Raw genomic sequence first — 17,013 nt, 5'->3', positions numbered from 1 at the left:
GAAGCTCAGGTGAAAGATATGAACCCTAAGAATGTGGGTTTAACTGCAGCCAGGAGGGGGGACTGTAAATACAGAAGCTGCTGCAGATTTTTACTCTACACAGCAGTCTTGGGGGGGAGGGTAATATAGATTTCTCTCATTTTTATCTTACATGTTTCTAAAATACTATTCTTCTCTTTGGACAAATGATGTATTCGTTTCCTGTTGCCGTGTAATAAATTTCCACATATTTATTGGCTTAAAACGGTACCTGTTTATCATCTCACAGTTCAGGAGGTCAGAAAGCCAGGCATGGCATGGCTGGGTTCCCTGTTCAGGGTCTCACCAGCTGAAATTGAGGTGTCAATTGTGGCTTTGATTTCATCTGGAGTTCTGGTCCTCTTCCAACTTCACTGGACGTCGGCAGAATTCAGTTCCCTTTGGCTGCAGAATGAGGTCTCATTGGCTTGCTGGCTACTGGCTGGGGTTGGCTCTCAGCTCCTAGAAGCCATCCTCAGGTACTTGTGCCCTGGCCTCCTCCATCTGAACAAGAGAATGTCCCAGGCATGAATCCCTCTCTCGATTCAAATCTCTCCAATTTCCCCTTCCAGAAGCAGCCAGAGAAAACTTTCTATTTTTAAAAGACTCATGTGATTAGATCAAACTAATAGATATTGTTAGCCTGACATTATCAGGATAATGTCTCTATCTCAAGGTCAACTATGCATATATAGCATAATCTAATCATGGGAGTGATGCTCTATTCACAGGTTCTGCCCACTCCATGAAAGGGGAGTATAAAAGGGGCAAAGGTCACTGGGGGCCTTAGAAGAATTCTGTTACCACAGATGAGGGAAACATGAAGGAGGTACAGAGAAAGTTAAGGGACTTCCCTAATGACATACAGAGAAATGGAGATGGAACCTAAACAGGAATCTAGGGTCCCAATCCTATTTTGAGGCTTTTCCTCTAAGCAAATATGCCATGAGTGTGTGTGTGTGTATGGGGGGGGGAGGGGAGGAGGAAGGGATTGGGTGAACAGATGGCCTTTCGGACCCCAGCATGCTCTAGTACATGTGGGACCCCAACCCATTTAGGAGATGGGGTGTGAGGGGGTGGATACAAGTTCTTGGGTCAGGAATGAAAGCCCCATAGAAGCAAAAAGCCCCTGCTTGGGAGGGGATCCTGAATACTCCAAGGAAAATAGAATGGGGTCAGACACTTGTGCAGGGGTTTGGAGCATATCCCAATATCCCCCAAAGCCCTGGTCTCCTGTCCTACCCTAGACACAGAGATCTCTGGGTCAACAAGGCTGGGGTCCCCCAACCACTAGAGGGCGCCTGGCACAAAGGATCCTCAGAGAGCAAGCAGAGTGAACATATTTAGAGAAGTCAAGGTGGAGATTGGGGTGAAGTGGCTGAGCTCCGACACCCCAAGGCCTTACCGATCTTGGAGGCACTGGGCTTGTTCAGAAGGCTCAAAAGGCCCTGACCTCCAGATGCCCACTTCCTTTGTCCATCCCGATCTGACTCACTTTGCTCATTAGCAAGATCTTGAAAAGGGGGCTGGAGCCCTGGCTGGGTGGCTCAGTTGGTTGGAGCATCATCCTGTACACCAAGAAGGTTATGGGTTCGATTCCTGGTCAGGGCACATAACTAGGTTTCAGATCCAATGCCCGGTTGGGGTGCGTACAGGAGACAACAGATCAATGTTTCTCTCTCACATCGATGTTTCTCTGTCTCTCTCCCTTCCCCTCTCTCTAAAATCAACAAACATATCCTTGGGTGAAATAAAAAAGGGAGGGCTGGAGTCTACTTGTGATGTGTCCCGTGTCCTCTGCCCCTTCTGGTTCTGTTCCCTACTTTCAGGCCCGTTACTACAGCCCACTGGAGTGTGCTCCTGCCCTCATCCCTCTTCGCTTCCCTCCATGGTCAGCACTCAGCTCCTCCACCTCCCTCTGTGAGGGACTTTCCCCAGGGAAATATCTCTCTGCTTTTCACCATGTCAACAAGGAGGAACTAGGTATGCCTGCTTCAGTGAGGTGCATTCCCTTAATAAAAACTCAACATATGGCCACCTGGCTGGACTATCTCAGTTTTAAATGAAATGGCTGTCCCAGCTGGTTTGGCTCAGTAGATAGTGTCGGCTTGAGGACTGAAGGGTCCCAGGTTTGATTCCGGTCAAGGGCACATGCGTGGGTTGCAGGCTCGATCTGTGCAGGAGGCAGCCAATCAATGATTCTCTCTCATCATTGATGTTTCTATCTCTCTCTCCCTCTCCCTTCTTCTCTAAAATCAATAAAAATATATTTTTTTTAAAAAATGAAACAGCTGACCACTTTCTCAGTTGATCTCAGTAAGTACAAGTTCAGCTGTGAAGATCCCACCCAGAAGACAGGAGCCTGAGGCATGGCATAGCTGGAAAGCTGGGACCTGACTCTCCCTCTGGCCCTTCCCATGAGTTCAGGGGAGGGAAGGGGAGAGCTCAGGGGCCTCAGGGCAATATAAAATGAGAGTAAATCAGCCTAGGGACCAAGGAGGTGTGGCAGGGAGGGTGACGGATCATCAAAGGGGCCACAAGAAACCAGGAGGGAGCATTTGGGGTTCAGGAGAAAGGTCCAAATCAGAGGGATAGGGGACGAGGACAACTGAGGTTGCTGTTGAGCTCAGAGGAGGTGCCCAATGTCTCTCTGGGCAGCTGAAGCTCCTCAGAGGAAGAGCGAGGTGAGGGAGAGAAGGCAGGATGTCCAGTCCTGCCTGCGGATGGAAAAGGCTGGGGCTGGGCTGGGAATGGCCAGGGCAGGGGAGGGACAGAGGTCTGCTCTGATGAGAAAGCAGGCCTGAGAGGCTATGAGAGGTGAGGCAGCCAGGAAGCAGTCACTCTCTGGAGGAGGGGGACTCAAAGCTCCAGCATGTGTGTGTGGTGGGGCAGGCCCACGTTTATGTGGGCAGGAGTCCTTGAGTGCCTCTAAGTGCCAGCTGATGCTCTGGCGGCTTTACTCAAGTTCCCCATTTCATCCTCACTACAGCACCCACGTCTGTGATCCAATACCCCAAGGACTTGCCCAAGATTGTCCCAGCTAGTCGGTGCCAGCACCTGGCTCCTTGCAGGCTCCTCACAACCTCCTATGGCCTCAAGACTGACTGGGACTAGTGGTCCAGGTGCAAGAAGGGAGCCCAGCTGGGTGTGGCAAGAAATATGGAGGGAGAAGACGGGAGTCTACAAGAAAGGACAAGGTCAAGTACTTGATGATAGAGACACCACATTCTGTGGCCGACTGTCAGTGTCCAGGCAACCAAAGGAACAATCCCTAGGGGTCAGGGAGGCGTAGCTTTCAGTTGGGCAGACAGGGAGGAGGGATCAAGATAACGCCCAGCAGGGGAGCCAGGCTAGAGCACAGGGACTGGTTTCAGCTGTTTCCTCCCTCAGCCCCTGTGGACACCTAGCCCCTGCGCTATTTCCAGGGAGCCCACTGCCAGCACGTGGGGGGTTAACGTCTGTCTGTTGCGGTGGCCTCAGCAGCACAAGGTGGTGCCAGTAACTCAGAAGCTGAAATGTGAGCAGCTAAGGAGGAGGGCAGGGCTGGGAAAGGCTAAGCAGCGGCTGGGAGGGTTTCCCTGGCAGGAGCTGGAGGCTCCACTCTGGCGACTAGAGGTCTTCCCATCCTTGATCCACATCCCCTCCGAATGACTGCCTCTCCACCCTCGGGCTGTGGGCTATGGCACCACTCAGGGTGGTCCACAGGGTAGCAGGTCTGTGCTGCAGATCTAGGGACGGGTGGAGGATCGAGCCAAGACAACCAGCAGAGAATGCATTGGGCCCTGCCCTGCTTTGCCGGAAGCACGGGGTGGGGAGATGGGAGATGGGGAGATGGGCAGAGAGCAGAGTGAGGAGGACAGGGAGGTCCCTTGGGTCCCCTACCTCAGAGGCCTGGCCTTGACTTCCCCCTCCTTGGGCAGAACTGAGTCATGGGAGCCTCCCACTGTCCCAGGGGCGGGGAGAGACACAAAGCTCCTGCCCCCTCCCCGGGCCAGGTGCCAGCCTGCCTTTGCAGGGAGGAATGACCAGAGACGGGTGGCTTCCCAAGTGTGTGTGAGGGGCTAGATACTGAGTGGGCACATCTCCCTTGTCTTTTTTTTTTTTTTTTTAATATATTTTATTGATTTTTTACAGAGAGAAAGGGAGAGGGATAGAGAAACATCGATCAGCTGCCTCCTGCACACCCCCCACTGGGGATGTGCCGCAACCAAGGTACATGCCCTTGACCGGAATCGAACCCGGGACCCTTCAGTCCGCAGACCGACGCTCTATCCATTGAGCCAAACCGGTTAGGGCTCCCTTGTCTTTTTAAAGATTTTTTTTATTGATTTTTACAGAGAGAGGAAGGGAGGAGAAAAGATAGAAACATACATGAGGGAAAACATCGAACAGCTGTCTTCTGCACACTCCCACTGGGAATCAAGCCCACAACTTGGGCATGTGCCCTGACTGGGAATCAAACCAGCACCCTCTTGGTGCATGGGTCGACACGCAACCACGGAGCCACACCGGCCGGGCTTCATCTCCCTTTTCTTAGTTCCACAACCACCTAATCAGTGTATCAATAGGTAGTATTATGACTCCTCCACCACAGATGAGCAAATAGAGGCTCAGAGGTTGAGAAACTTGCCTGAAGCCACATAGCCAGAGTGGCAGAGCCGACTTGAACCATGGCTTGTATGACAACAGGGAAGGAAGGTGGAAGAAGCAAAGGTCACCAGCAGGCAAACACATGTCTGTGTGCCAAATCCAAGCCAAGAGATGAGAGACAGCCTTGGGACCCCTAGAAAAGCAAGGTGATACAGGCTGAAAATGTATTCAGAGGCAGCAGGAAATGCCCAGTCCCAGATCTGTCGATGAATCTGCAACAGTAGGGACTTCCCATAACCACCTGAGGTGCTTCTGTGGAGCCACAGGATTACCACTGAGCACATGACTGGCACTCACCATGATAGAGCATGGAGCACATCTGGGGCTGCAGTTCCGCATGAGCCTTCATGGAAGAATAAGCAACATTTACTGTGGGATAGCAATTGGCAAGGCTCTGCTGAAAATGAACCGAAACACCTCAGTAGCATCATAGGACCTGATGGCCAAGAGCTAGAGAATCCCAGTGCTTCCAGCTGTGTGACCTTGACTCACCTCTCTGAGCCTCAGTTTCCTTATCTGCAGGAGGAGAGCATGCCGGCACTGACACACAGGGCTGTTGTGAGGATTAAATGAAGTGTTTGTCAAAAAAACACTTATATTGAGCCCAGCCAGAGTGCTCAGTTGGTTGGAGCATCATCCCATGCACCAAGAAAGGCTGGGGATTCAGTTCCCTGTCAGGGCACGTATGTGGCTGATCAATGTTTCTCTCACATTCTCTCTCTCTCTCTCTCCCCCTTCCACTCTCTAAGCATGTCCTTGGGTGAGGATTTTTTTTAAAAAAGCACTTATATTGAAAACCTTCATCTTTACCAAAAAAACTATACAGAAATAGCAGCATCATTCACAAAAGGTAGAAACAACATAAACATCCATTGATCAATGAATGGATACATAAATTCTGATCTAGCCACACAATGGAATATTATTTGACCATTAAAAAGAATAAAGTACTGCCCTAGCTGGTTGCTCAGTGGTTAGAGCGTTGGCCTAAGGACTGAAGGGTTGTGGGTTCAATTCTGGTCAAGGGCACTAACCCTGGCCCTGGGTTGAGGTGTGTGCTGGAGGCAACCAATAGATGGGATGTGTCTCTCTCACATCTATGTTTCTCTCTCTATCTCTTTCCCTCCCTTCTACTCTCCCTAAAAATCAATGGAAAAAATATCCTCGGGTGAGGATTAACAAAAAAAGGAATGAAGTACTGACAGGTGTTACAATATGGATGGACCTTGAAAACATGATACTCAGAGAAAGAAGCCAGGCACAAAGGGTCACATATTGCATGATTCCATTATACGAAACGCCAGAATGGCCATGGAGATGAGAATAACCACAGATGCACGTGGTGGCGTTTGGGAAAAGAGTCGAAGGACTTGGGTGATTGGGTGGGGATGAGCTGGCACCCACAGACCTGTGGCAGCTCAGAGGTGTGGCACCAAGCAGGACTGGCAGGAGGGGAAGACACTGAGCCAAGGAGGCGGAACACTCGGCCTAGTGCTCCATGGCCCCAAGCAGAGTTGAGAGGCGCTTTACCTCAGTTGAAAAAAGCTGGAAAAGCTTACAGCAGGCCTGCTCTCCGCCTCCCCAGAAGCCCCTGGTTTCTCCGAGGCGTCCAGAGGCTGAGAATACTCTGAGCACCAGTTTCTTCTTCTGAGAAGCCCCAAGCCTGGGTTCCTCTCTGATTCACCCCCAGGTTCCAGGGTTCTAGAGGAGAGAATATGAGATCAGCAAGCCTGTTTCAGTGCTGTCTCCCAATGTCAAATGACCAACATGCATTTAACGTGACATGGGAGGGACAGAGACAGCCACTCCTCAGAGCCTGGGCCCCCTCCAGCCCCAGGTAGAACTGAGGGAATAGCAAGGTGACTCCCAGAGGCAGGCCTGAGCCTGCAGACCAGCAAGGGAAGCCCATATACTTCTCTTTCAACCCCTTTCCTCTCCCTCCTGCCTCTACCCTCTGTCCTATATAGTCCCTAAGCCTCTGGGGTAAAGCCAGACAATACAGAACTCCTTGGAGGAGAGAAAGGGGCATGCTGCATGCATGTGCACACGTGTACACACATACACATGTGTGCACACACCTGCCTGCACCATCACAGAGCAGATCACATAATATCTAGATACAGGGAAGAGAAAGGGAACTAGACATGTTAGCACCTTGCCTCCTGTGGGCCAAGCAGGTACCAAGGGATTTTCACTTATTGACTAATTCAATCTTTAAAAGAAGCCTATGAGATTTCATAGATAAGAAAATGAGCTTCTGCCCTGACCAATTGCTCAGTGGTTAGAGCTAGCCCATGGACCAAAGGGTCTCGGGTTCAATTCCCAGTCAAGGGCACATATCTCAGCTGCAGGTTTGATACCAGGCACCTGAGGGAGGCAACCAATTGATGTATCTCTCTCACTTCAATGTTTCTCTCTCTCCCCCAGGTCCTTCCACTGTCTGAAAATCAATGGAAAAAAATATCTTCCGGTGAGTAGTAAAAAGAAAGAAAGAAAATGAGCTTTTGAGAACTTAAGGAACATAGGCATACTCAGTAGGTAAGAGCCATGAAGTTGAGCACAGAGCCTGGCATGAGCCCCAGAAGCCAGTCCTATGGAGGCAGCTGAGCCGAGTGGGGTTGTGTGCTGTTTCTGCCCCCCCCTGGCATTGGTTGCTTTGGGGGACCCCTCACTCCCACTTTCCCTGTGTGGCACTAGGGGTGTCTACCCTGGGCTGGAGTAAGCTCCTGACCCAGACCTGTCCAATCAGCATCAGGGATGAGCTGAGACCCAACAAGAGGGAAGCCTGGGGTCTTGCTGAACCCCGGGAGAGCCAAGCTGGTGACAGAGAGCCTACTGGATGGAGCGATGCAATCCAATGTCCCAGCACCACTGCTGAGCACTTGACCAGCCAGGCCCTCGGCCTTTGCTGTTATATGAATTGTTAAGTAACTGGCCTTTGAACACAGGTCTGACTGCAGAGCTCTGGTAGCTTAGGGGCTGGAACATGGCTGGGGATGGGGCCTCACCTCTCTCCCAGAATACGGGGGGGGGGGGGGGGGGGGGCGGCAGGGGGGAGGGGGCCTCTGGACCTCCTTCTAAAGCACCTCCATCACTCAGTTTGACCTTCAAAGTTGGCATCTGCTTAGCAAGAATCTGTCTCCTCCGGGAATTCAGCCTCCAGATGTCAGATCCAAGGCAGCAACAGTGGCTGCACATGGCTCTCCCCAGAGTGAATCAGCCACATTCCAAAGGTGCAAACACAGACACCACGCCCTCGGCAGCCTGGGGCTGCAGACTTCCTCCCCAGGCCCGCCCAGCCCCCATTCCTGCTCCCCACCCCGCTCCCCTCTTCCCAGCCAGACCAGGCTTTGGGCTTCCTTTCCAGAGACATTCTCCTGGAACTGAAACAGAGAGAAAAAGAAAGCCACTGGGGCCAGGACCCTGATCCACTCTGCTCACTCCTTCCCTTGCAGCAAGCATGGACCCTAGCCCAGACCTCCCCCAGTTATCAGTATATACAGGGTGGGGCAAACGTGGGTTTACAATTGTTTGTATGGAAAATAATACAATAATTAATAAATAATAATACAAGAATAGACTCTGTGTTTCAGGTCCTCACAACTATAAACTACTTTTTCCCTACCCTGTATGGGTTCATTCACTCTACAGGTATTTATTGAACACCTACTGTGGGGTAAACCAGACACAGACAAGCCCCTGGCCTCATGGAACTCAGCCCAGCAAGAGTCAGACAAAATCGGCTCCACAGAAAATAATTCCAAGTGTGGGAAGTGCTAAAGAGGAAAGAAAGAAGGGACTGAGAGTGATGGCAAGTGACAAAGGGAGGGTTATGAGGTTGGGGGGGAGCGGGCGGGCAAGCTCAGGGATATCATATAAGCTGAGGGCTTAAGGATGAATCAAAGCCTCTTCCACAATCACTTCTCCACAACCATTTCATGAGAATTACAGCAATGTAACCACAAAGATTCTCCCCCATCACTCAGCAAGTTCTTGAATCCACTTCCTGGTGCCTTCTGTCAGCATTAATGCAGGAAAGTCTGGCTAATATTTTTTGAGTAAGAGCTTTATTGAGATGTAATTCACATACCATACCATTTACCATTTTAAAGTATATAATTCAGCCCTGGCTGGTTTGGCTCAGTGGATAGAGCATCGGCCTGGACACTGGAGAGTCACAGGTTCGATTCTAGTCAAGAGCACATGGGTTGCAGGCTCGATCCCCAGTAGGGGGCATGCAGGAGGCAGCCGATCAATGATTCTCTCTCATCATTGATGTTTCTATCTCTCTCTTCCTCTCTGAAATCAATATATTTTATGCCCGACTGGCATGGCTCAGTGGTTGAGTGTTGACCTATGAAGTTGGAGGTCACAGTTTGATTCCTGGTCAGGGCACATGCCCAGGTTGCAGGCTCAATCCCCAGTCCAGGGTGTACAGGAGGCAGTCGATCAATGATTCTTTCTCATCATTGATGTTTCCATCTCTCACTCCCTCTCCTTTCCTCTCCAAAATTGATTTAAAAATTTTTTTTTAAAACACAATCAATTTTAGAACATTTTCATCACCCCCCAAAGAAACCCTGCATCCATTAACAGTATTCTCCAATCCCTGTGCCCACTACCCCTGACAACCAGTAGTCTACTTTCCATCTCTATTGATCTACTTATTCTAGACATTTTATAGAAATGGAACCATCCAATATGTGGTCTTTTGTGTTAGGCTTCTTTACTCAGCATAATGTTTTCAAGGTTTATTCATGTTGTAGCATCTATCAGAACTTTATTCCTTTTCATGGCTGAATAATATTCCATTGTATGGCTAGAGTCTAGACCACATTTTGTTGACCCACTCATCAGTTGATGAACATTTGAGTTGTTTCCTGCTTCTGGCTGGTTTGGCTTAGTGGATAGAGCGTCAGCCTGCACAGTGAAGGGTCCCAGGTTCGATTCTAGTCAAGAGAATAATGCTGCTATGAACACCCATGTACAAGTTTTTGCCTGGACATATGTTTTCAATTCTCTTGAAGTGAAAGTGCTGGGTTAAATGGTGACTCTATGTTGAGGAATTGCAAGATTATTTCAAAATGGCTGCACCATTTGACATTGCCACCAGCAATGTGAGGGTTCCAACTGCTCCCTATCTTCCTGATACTTATTATTGTTTCTCTTTTTTTTTTGTTATAGTCATCCTGGTGGGTGTAAAGCAGTATGGTTTTGATTTGTAGTTCCCTAATAAAGTCTATCCTCAGCCTGGCTTGGATGGTGGTGCCCAACTGTACTCCCATTCCTTCCATGCCAGCACTGCCACTGCCCCCATCCCCTTAGGATTCCAAGGCCTTCAAGCCCTACAACAGGTCCTGCTGTGATCCACTTCCGCCTCCACAAGGGTCAAACCCACACCAGTCCAATTCAGCCAATGTCTACCTCCTGAGGCCTTCAGGTGCAAGAAACAGTAAGGAGGTGAGATAGGGGGTCCTGGTCTGTGCCCCCAGGTCAGACAGTGAGGAAGAGAGGCCTTGGGCAAGTATCTATAGTTCCTATACATTTCCTCGGATGTGTCCTGACCAAAATGTAAGCTCCATAAGGGCAGAGCTTCCTCTGTTCATTCCCTGCTATATCCCTAGGTAGTAGACATGCCAAACATATTTCTTGAATGAATGAACTCAAGGTGAAGAAAGAGAACCCATAGCACAGGGGTACAGGGGTAGAGTTGTTAGTGGTTAGAAACATAGGCTCTGGAGTGAAATGATTTGCATTAGAATAATCCCACCTCTGCTGCTTTATAGTATGTGCTCTTGGGCAAATCACTTGGCTTCTCTGAGCCTCCCTCTCATCTACAGAATGGGCCTGACAGCAACAATCTATCTGACAGGGTAGTTTTGAGGATTAAATAACATAACACAGATCAGGAAATATTATATTCCAAGGACCCTTAGAGATGAAGCCACATAATGTCAATCCTCACAAGAGCCTTGTGAGACAGGACTATTATTACCATCTTCCATACTGTAGAAGAGGAAACAGGAACTCTGAGGGCTCAAGGAATCTGTCGGGTCATGAGCCTGGTTAGGGCAAAATCAGGATCTGAACCAACACCCCTAAGTCCAGGCAGGGGCAGTGTGGCCCATGGGCAGACCCTTGGGGCTTTAGGACATAGCAGAATCTGGCACGATGTGCTTTGAGGGGAGAGCTCGGGACAGAGCAAGGAGCTCAGAAATAAGTGGGTGACCCAGGGTAGCCGGATCTTTGGAGATACTCGGCAGGGGAAGGTTAAAGACAGGGCTATTGCTTGAGACTCCATCATTTATTTATTATTATTTTAATCCTTACCCGAGGACATGCTTAGAGAGAGGGAGGGAGAAACATCAGTTGTCTCCTGTATGTACCTGACCAGAGATCAACCAGGTATGTACACTGACCAGGAATTGAACTGGCAACACTTCGGTGCACAAAACTATGTTCAACCAACTGAGCCACTCCAACTGGGCTCCATCATTTATTTTCAACAGGGGAGAAGCTCAGCTGATGACAGCATTCCAAGTGAGAATGCATCTAACTTTAGTTGTGGAAAACCATTAGGCACACCAGTCTCTTATCTGCCAGAAGTGCTTGGAAGGGGTTCCTCACAGCGGCCTGGCTGGGAGGCCTGGGACAGCAGTTTTCCAGGTCTAGTCAGAGGACCACATGCATCACAAGTCACTTGAGCTTGTTAAAAATACAGATCCTCAGCCCAACCAGAGTGGCTCAGTGGTTGAGCATTGACCTATGAACCTAGAGGTCACGGTTTGATTCCCAGTCAGGGTACATGCCCAGGGTTGCAGGCTCCATCCCCCATTAGAGGGCGTGCAAGAGATAGCCAATCAATGATCCTCTCTCATCACTGATGTTTCCATCTCTCCCTCTCTCTTCCCTTCCCTCTCTGAAATCAATAAAAATATATTTTAAAAAACAAATCCCTGAACCTTGCCCCAGACTTATTGGTCAGCATCTTGAGTTTGAGAGCCCATTGGGGTTCAAAGACTCAGAATATTTCCAGGGAGGAAAAAAGGGAAGGAGGGACCAGATCAACAGGAAGCAATGTGCAGAGTGTTCACAACTCCTGGCCCACAAGGGTCATTTGAGGGGACCAGCTCCCATCTCCTGGCATTCTATTCATTCAAGTCTCATGACTCACATGTGCCACCTCAGACCTCTCTCCCTCCATCCTGGCACCCTCACACTCAGTGGCCATAGCTTCAACTGCACCCTTAGTTCAAGACCAGGGCATGCAGGTAGGTTCCAGGTGCCCAGGTGGCATCATTCTGCCCTTGGGCCGGGGCCCAAGACCAAAGACTGAGACCTCATCAGTAAGAAGCCCCTGGCAGAAGACACTGGCAGCCGACCCCTACAGTGCCTGTGGCCCCTCCTACACCCGTCCACCCTGAGAAGGGAGAGACCGATTCAGCCCAGATGCAAAGGCCTAGGGATGAGGCCTGGGACTGCATAGCTGAGAATCTAAGAATAGAAAGTGTCTGTCCCCTTTGGTGATCATCACTTCCCTATCCCTATGGCCCCACAGAATGTGGTGTGTGCATGTATGTGTGTGTGTGTGTGTGTCTGTCTGTCTGTCTGTCTGTTGGGTGGGAGGATCTCCACTATAGCAAGCACATGGTCACATATTCTGTTGGGGTGAATCCACTCCCTAAGGGGCAGGGCTTGGGCTCTGGACTCCAGTGGTTTGCACCTGGATCCATCTCTGCTACTTCATAGCTGTGGGCTCTCAGGTGAACCACTTAACCTCTGAATGTCCTTCTTATCTACCAAATGGCCTAGCAGTAAGTTCCCCTGTGGTCCTGTACCACCAGGACCTCACTGTCTCCTGAGGCTCAAACTCACAGGGCTGGGTCCCACTCCTAATCCTCCACATTTTACACCCCAACCCAAAGGCCAAGACTTGAAGCTGTGCCAGGCTGGAGCAGAAGTCTCCATGAAAAACCCACAAGCCTTCATCCCCCACTTGTACAGCAGAGAAGCGACGGGTACAGCCAGCAAAGGAAGCCCCGATCGGCAACCCCAAGGCCCTTTCCACCACGTCTGGTCGGTGGTCAGAGAACCTGCTTGCCGGTGCAGACTTGGGTGAGCTTGGGGGCTGTGCTTTAATCAATCCAGGCTCACAGGGATGTTTCGGTGACTCTGCTTGTCCTGCAGTTGCTGGTGGGTACACACAGCCTGCCTGGCTGACACCATCTTTGTTACTGTTCCAGCCCACGAGGCTTCCCCCCAACCCACTGCCAGCAGCAGCCTCTTCCCAGTTCTACCCTCCCTCCCCAAAGCCACTAGTACCTGCTCCAGGGCCTAGAGGAGTGACAAGTGCTTCCCAGACAACAAAAGCCTCTCCCAGGAGAACAGAGAGAAGAGACTTCTGTCCAGGAAAACTCCTACCACACCTTTGTTCTGTACACTAATTTTAGGCTGGGTTTCAGGGCCCCAACTGCTGGGTAAATTGTTTTTTTGGGGGGGCGGGGGCAGACTGTCAGCAAAAAGGGCCCAGACAGCCCACCCTTCCCTTCAAGTCGCTCACTGCCCCTCCCTCTAGTACTCTGGGAGGAAACAGGAGTAGCGTGGGGAACCTATCTTGGTTAAGGTCACCCCACCCTGGGTCTCTTGGGGGTGTTTCAGGCAATGACATCAGTCTCCTTGGGCTCCCTGACCGACCCCGATTTCCTCGTAGCTGATAGCAGTGCCCAGGTCCAAGTTGTCCTGATGATGACAGGGAATAATATGCATAAAGCATCGAGCACTGGGCTTGGCACCTGCTCAACACGTGAGCCATGGTCATGATTCCACTCCAGCCACACGGGCACTGCACCCCCCTCACCCCAACCCCTACCCCCCGTGCCCGCTGGTGCCCTGGTTTCCTCCAGGTCTTGACTCAAAAGTCATCCCCCCGAGAGCCTTCCCTAGCCGCCCGGTCGGTGTCCTTCCCCGCCTTTGTCCTCACGCATCTGACAGACTGAACATGGTTCTGATGCGCCCCGCGGGCCTCCCTCGCCCGGGCCCGCAAGCCCTCTGCGGGCAGGGCTTCTGCCCCAGCCTCTACCCTGTGCCCGCGCCCGCCGGGGCGAGCGAAGGCTTCCTACCACGTCCCCCGGGCTGCGGGCGCGCCCAGGAGCCTGGCTCAGGGGCCGGACCCGCCCTGGGCCGCAGCCAGAGGGGCCGCGCGCGCAGGGGCCGCGGTCCGGGGCCGGCGGCAGCGCCCGGCTTTCGGGGGGTGGCGCCGGGGACAAACGACTGCCCTACCTGTGCTGGGGGCGCAGGCACCTCCCCGCGGGCGGCTCCAACGCGCACCCGCGAGGTCACGTCCGGGGCGTGCCAGCCGGAAAAGGCCCCGGCGGGCGGGGGGGCGGGGCGGGGGCGGGGCGTTCGCCGCCGGGCCACGCCCCCTTCCGCGCGCCCTCGGCGGAGGCGGAGGCGGGGCCAGCCTGACCAGGACAGCCTCCCGCTTCCGCTGGCCCGGCCACTCATTCATATTCATGAGGAGGGTCAGGGGCGGGCCCCGGGCCCCCCGCCGTGCCCGGCCCCCCGGCCGCCAGTCCAGCCCCGGCGGAGGCTCCGGCCCCAGTGGGGCGCCCCCGGCTTCCGCCTCGGGGAGGGAGTTTCCACTTGGTCACGACTCAAAAATGTGTCGCTCCCGCTCCTCCGCCCCCTCGTCCCTGCCCCGGGCAAGGGGGCGGGGGAGCGAGCCGAGGGTCTCTCCCAGGGAAGCCGGGAAGACGGGAGGGGCGGCTCCTCCTTCCCGGGGCAGGTCCGTGGGGATTCGGGGCTGACCGCTCCCTCTTTGGCTCCCTCCAAGACAGCGCCTGCAATAATCCTCATTTTTAAAACATAATAGTTCTGCTTTATTGAGCGCGGATTCTGTACCAGGCACCATACCCTTCGTATGAACTTTTCTCTTAACCCTCCCGCAGTTGGGCTGTTGTGCTTACTAACAGTCCAACCGAGGTCAGTACAATGTTGTCATCCAGAGGCTCAGAAAGGTCGAGGGACATACCCGCCATTTACACCGCAGGCCTTGGGCCATTCCGAGGTGCTAGCCCGCTGCCACCTTTCCCGAATGGGCTTACCTGGGCACCGCTGGAGGGGTGGGTGTGGCCGAGCGGTGGGCGTGAACGCCGGGTTGGAGGGAAACCAAAGCGTGAAGGCTGGACAGGCTGGACCTTTGGCCGGACCCAATGCAAAAGGAAAATAGCAGGGTCGTGTGTTAATAAATGATTAAGAGCCCTGGCCGATGGCTCAGTGGTTAGAGCACCTGCTTGGGCACGGCAGGGTGGAAGGTTCAATTCCAAGTCAAGGGCATATACCAATCCATGTATTTCTCTCGCATCGATGTTTCCCTCTCTCCCTCCCCGCTCCAACTTTTTCTAAGTCAAGGGCGGGGGGGTTGGGAAATATCTTCGGGGTGAGGATTAACAACAACAAAAAATTAAGAATTTCAAGATGGTGATGGGAGAACATTAAGCCCCAAAGTATGAGCCCTTCTAAGTGCCACGCTTGTGGGACCGCTCGGGTGAATATCAGGAAGCTGACCCTGATTAAAGCACTCAGGGTCTCTTCTAGGAGCAGAGAAGTCACAACCTCACCTCCAGGGTCACCCCTCCCCACCTCTCAGCCCTGGAGCGTCACCTCCATGCTGACATCCAGGCCTGGCCTCCAGAACTCCAAAAGCAGAGTACTTGCAGCCCTCTAGGACCCGTTCTCTAAGGGTCAGGTGAGTCCCACGGGGAGAGTGTCCCAACCCTGAAAGACCCAGCTGATCCTCGGGGCTGTGTCTCCTGGGCATTCTCAGCCCCGGGCCCTTTAGGCAGTTGGGCAGGATTTTAAGGGCCAGGCCAGGCCCAGAAGGGCCCTCAGTTCTGACTTGAAGCCCTCCTTTCTCACTGGCACAGGGTGTGAGGAGCAGCCAGGGCTGCTTCCCAGAATAAACACCCCACCCATAGTCTGTCCCAGCCCTGCAGGCACAGCAAGCCAGCAGGCATGGCAAGACAGTGCCAACTGGAGAGATGTTCATCAGGCTGCCAGCTCAAGGTTAATAAGTCATCCTGATCGCACTCCCTCCATCATTCCATCCTTGGTGCCTGGTCCCACTCACAGAAGGTTGCAGGCTTCCTCAATAACAATAGCTACCATTTGTTGCACTGCTCCTCCTCCCCACCAGGCATTGGTGGAAGTCCCCTGTGTACCCTCTCCCCTGAGCCTCACACAGCCCTGTCACAGGCATGAGAATCACCATTTTACAGATAGGAAACTAAGGTTCAGAGAGATCGATGACTGGGCTAAGTTCAAGGGCCAGAGGTCATGGTCTGCTGCCATTCATCTATCTTAGTTCCTGTCATTTCTCCTATGTCTGCAATGTAGGGTTTTTGTTTTGTTTTGTTTAAATCAGTGGTTCTCAACCTTCCTAATGCCGCGACCCTTTAATACAGTTCCTCATGTTGTAGTGACCCCCAACCATAAAATTATTTTTGTTGCTACTTCATAACTGTAATTTTGCTACTGTTATGAATCGTGATGTAAATATCTGATATGCAGGATGTATTTAGGCGACCCCTGTGAAAGGGTTGTTCGACCCCCAAAGGGGTCGCGACCCAGAGGTTGAGAACCGCTGGTTTAAACTGATTTCAGAGAGAAAGGGAGAGGGAGAAAGATAGAAACATCAATGATGAGAGAGAATCATTGTTCGGCTGTCTCCTGCATACTCCTTACTGGGGATCGAGCCTGCAACCCCGGCATGTGCCCTTAACCTGAATCGAAGCCGGGACCCACCAATCTGCAGGCCGACACTCTATCCACTGAGCCAAATGGGCTAGGGCCTGCAATGTAGTTTTTAAGGCTCACTTCTTTATGCTCACTCTCAGCTCCTTGGATAAAGGTTCTGGAAAAAGAGAAACTGCGTATACTGAGTTCCCTGCTGGAACTAGCATTGTGCATTAAAGAACAATGTATGTGAATAAATTAGCCACTTCCCCTCTGGGTGCTGACAGCCCGGGGGTACCCACTAGATTGAGATAGCTCCTTGAAGACATGGATGGGGTTGTCTAACCCTGGGCACACAGTAGACCCTCAATAAATGTTGAATGAACACATAATAATAGCTTAATAAGCATCTGTTGAATGAATGGGAACCTAGCAGATGTTCAATAAATGTTTATTGATGAAAGATTAGGGGACAAGATTCAGTCCCCAAAATATATCTATCTGTAATTTTCTTAGTCAACTCAGGCTGCTATAACAGAATACCATAGACTGGGGAACTTAACCAACACACATTTACTTCTCACAGTCCTGGGGGCTAGGAAATCCAAGGTA

At 51.8% G+C, this 17,013-nt stretch overlaps 1 protein-coding gene across 10 annotated transcripts in view; it reads right to left on the bottom strand.

The window, feature by feature from the left end:
• The window catches only part of TFAP4 (transcription factor AP-4), a 36,944-nt gene extending 22,925 nt beyond the window's left edge, over positions 1-14,019 (bottom strand). For 2 of the 10 annotated variants that reach the window (XM_070413107.1, XM_070413106.1), the window contains exons 1-3: positions 13,948-14,019; positions 6,199-6,369; positions 326-522 (exon numbers count right to left, since the gene is read on the bottom strand). Coding sequence is in view for 8 of the 10 variants with exons in the window: in XM_070413101.1 (XP_070269202.1) it covers positions 251-261 (11 nt within the window). In the remaining 2 variants the exon portion in view is untranslated. Of the gene's footprint in view, positions 1-250; positions 523-1,423; positions 1,587-4,648; positions 4,802-4,965; positions 5,012-6,198; positions 6,370-13,947 lie in introns of all 10 variants that reach the window. The other 8 variants (XM_070413101.1, XM_070413098.1, XM_070413099.1 and 5 more) reach the window with 8 other exon arrangements.
• Between the last annotated feature and the right edge of the window lie 2,994 nt (positions 14,020-17,013).

The sequence above is a fragment of the Myotis yumanensis genome, unplaced genomic scaffold (assembly GCF_028538775.1).
Source record: "Myotis yumanensis isolate MYYU_CA2020_CCGP unplaced genomic scaffold, mMyoYum1.0.hap1 SCAF_4, whole genome shotgun sequence".
Classification (NCBI taxonomy): domain Eukaryota; kingdom Metazoa; phylum Chordata; class Mammalia; order Chiroptera; family Vespertilionidae; genus Myotis; species Myotis yumanensis.
Note: the sequence above shows the minus strand (reverse complement) of the source record. Positions and strands in the feature narration are given on the sequence as shown.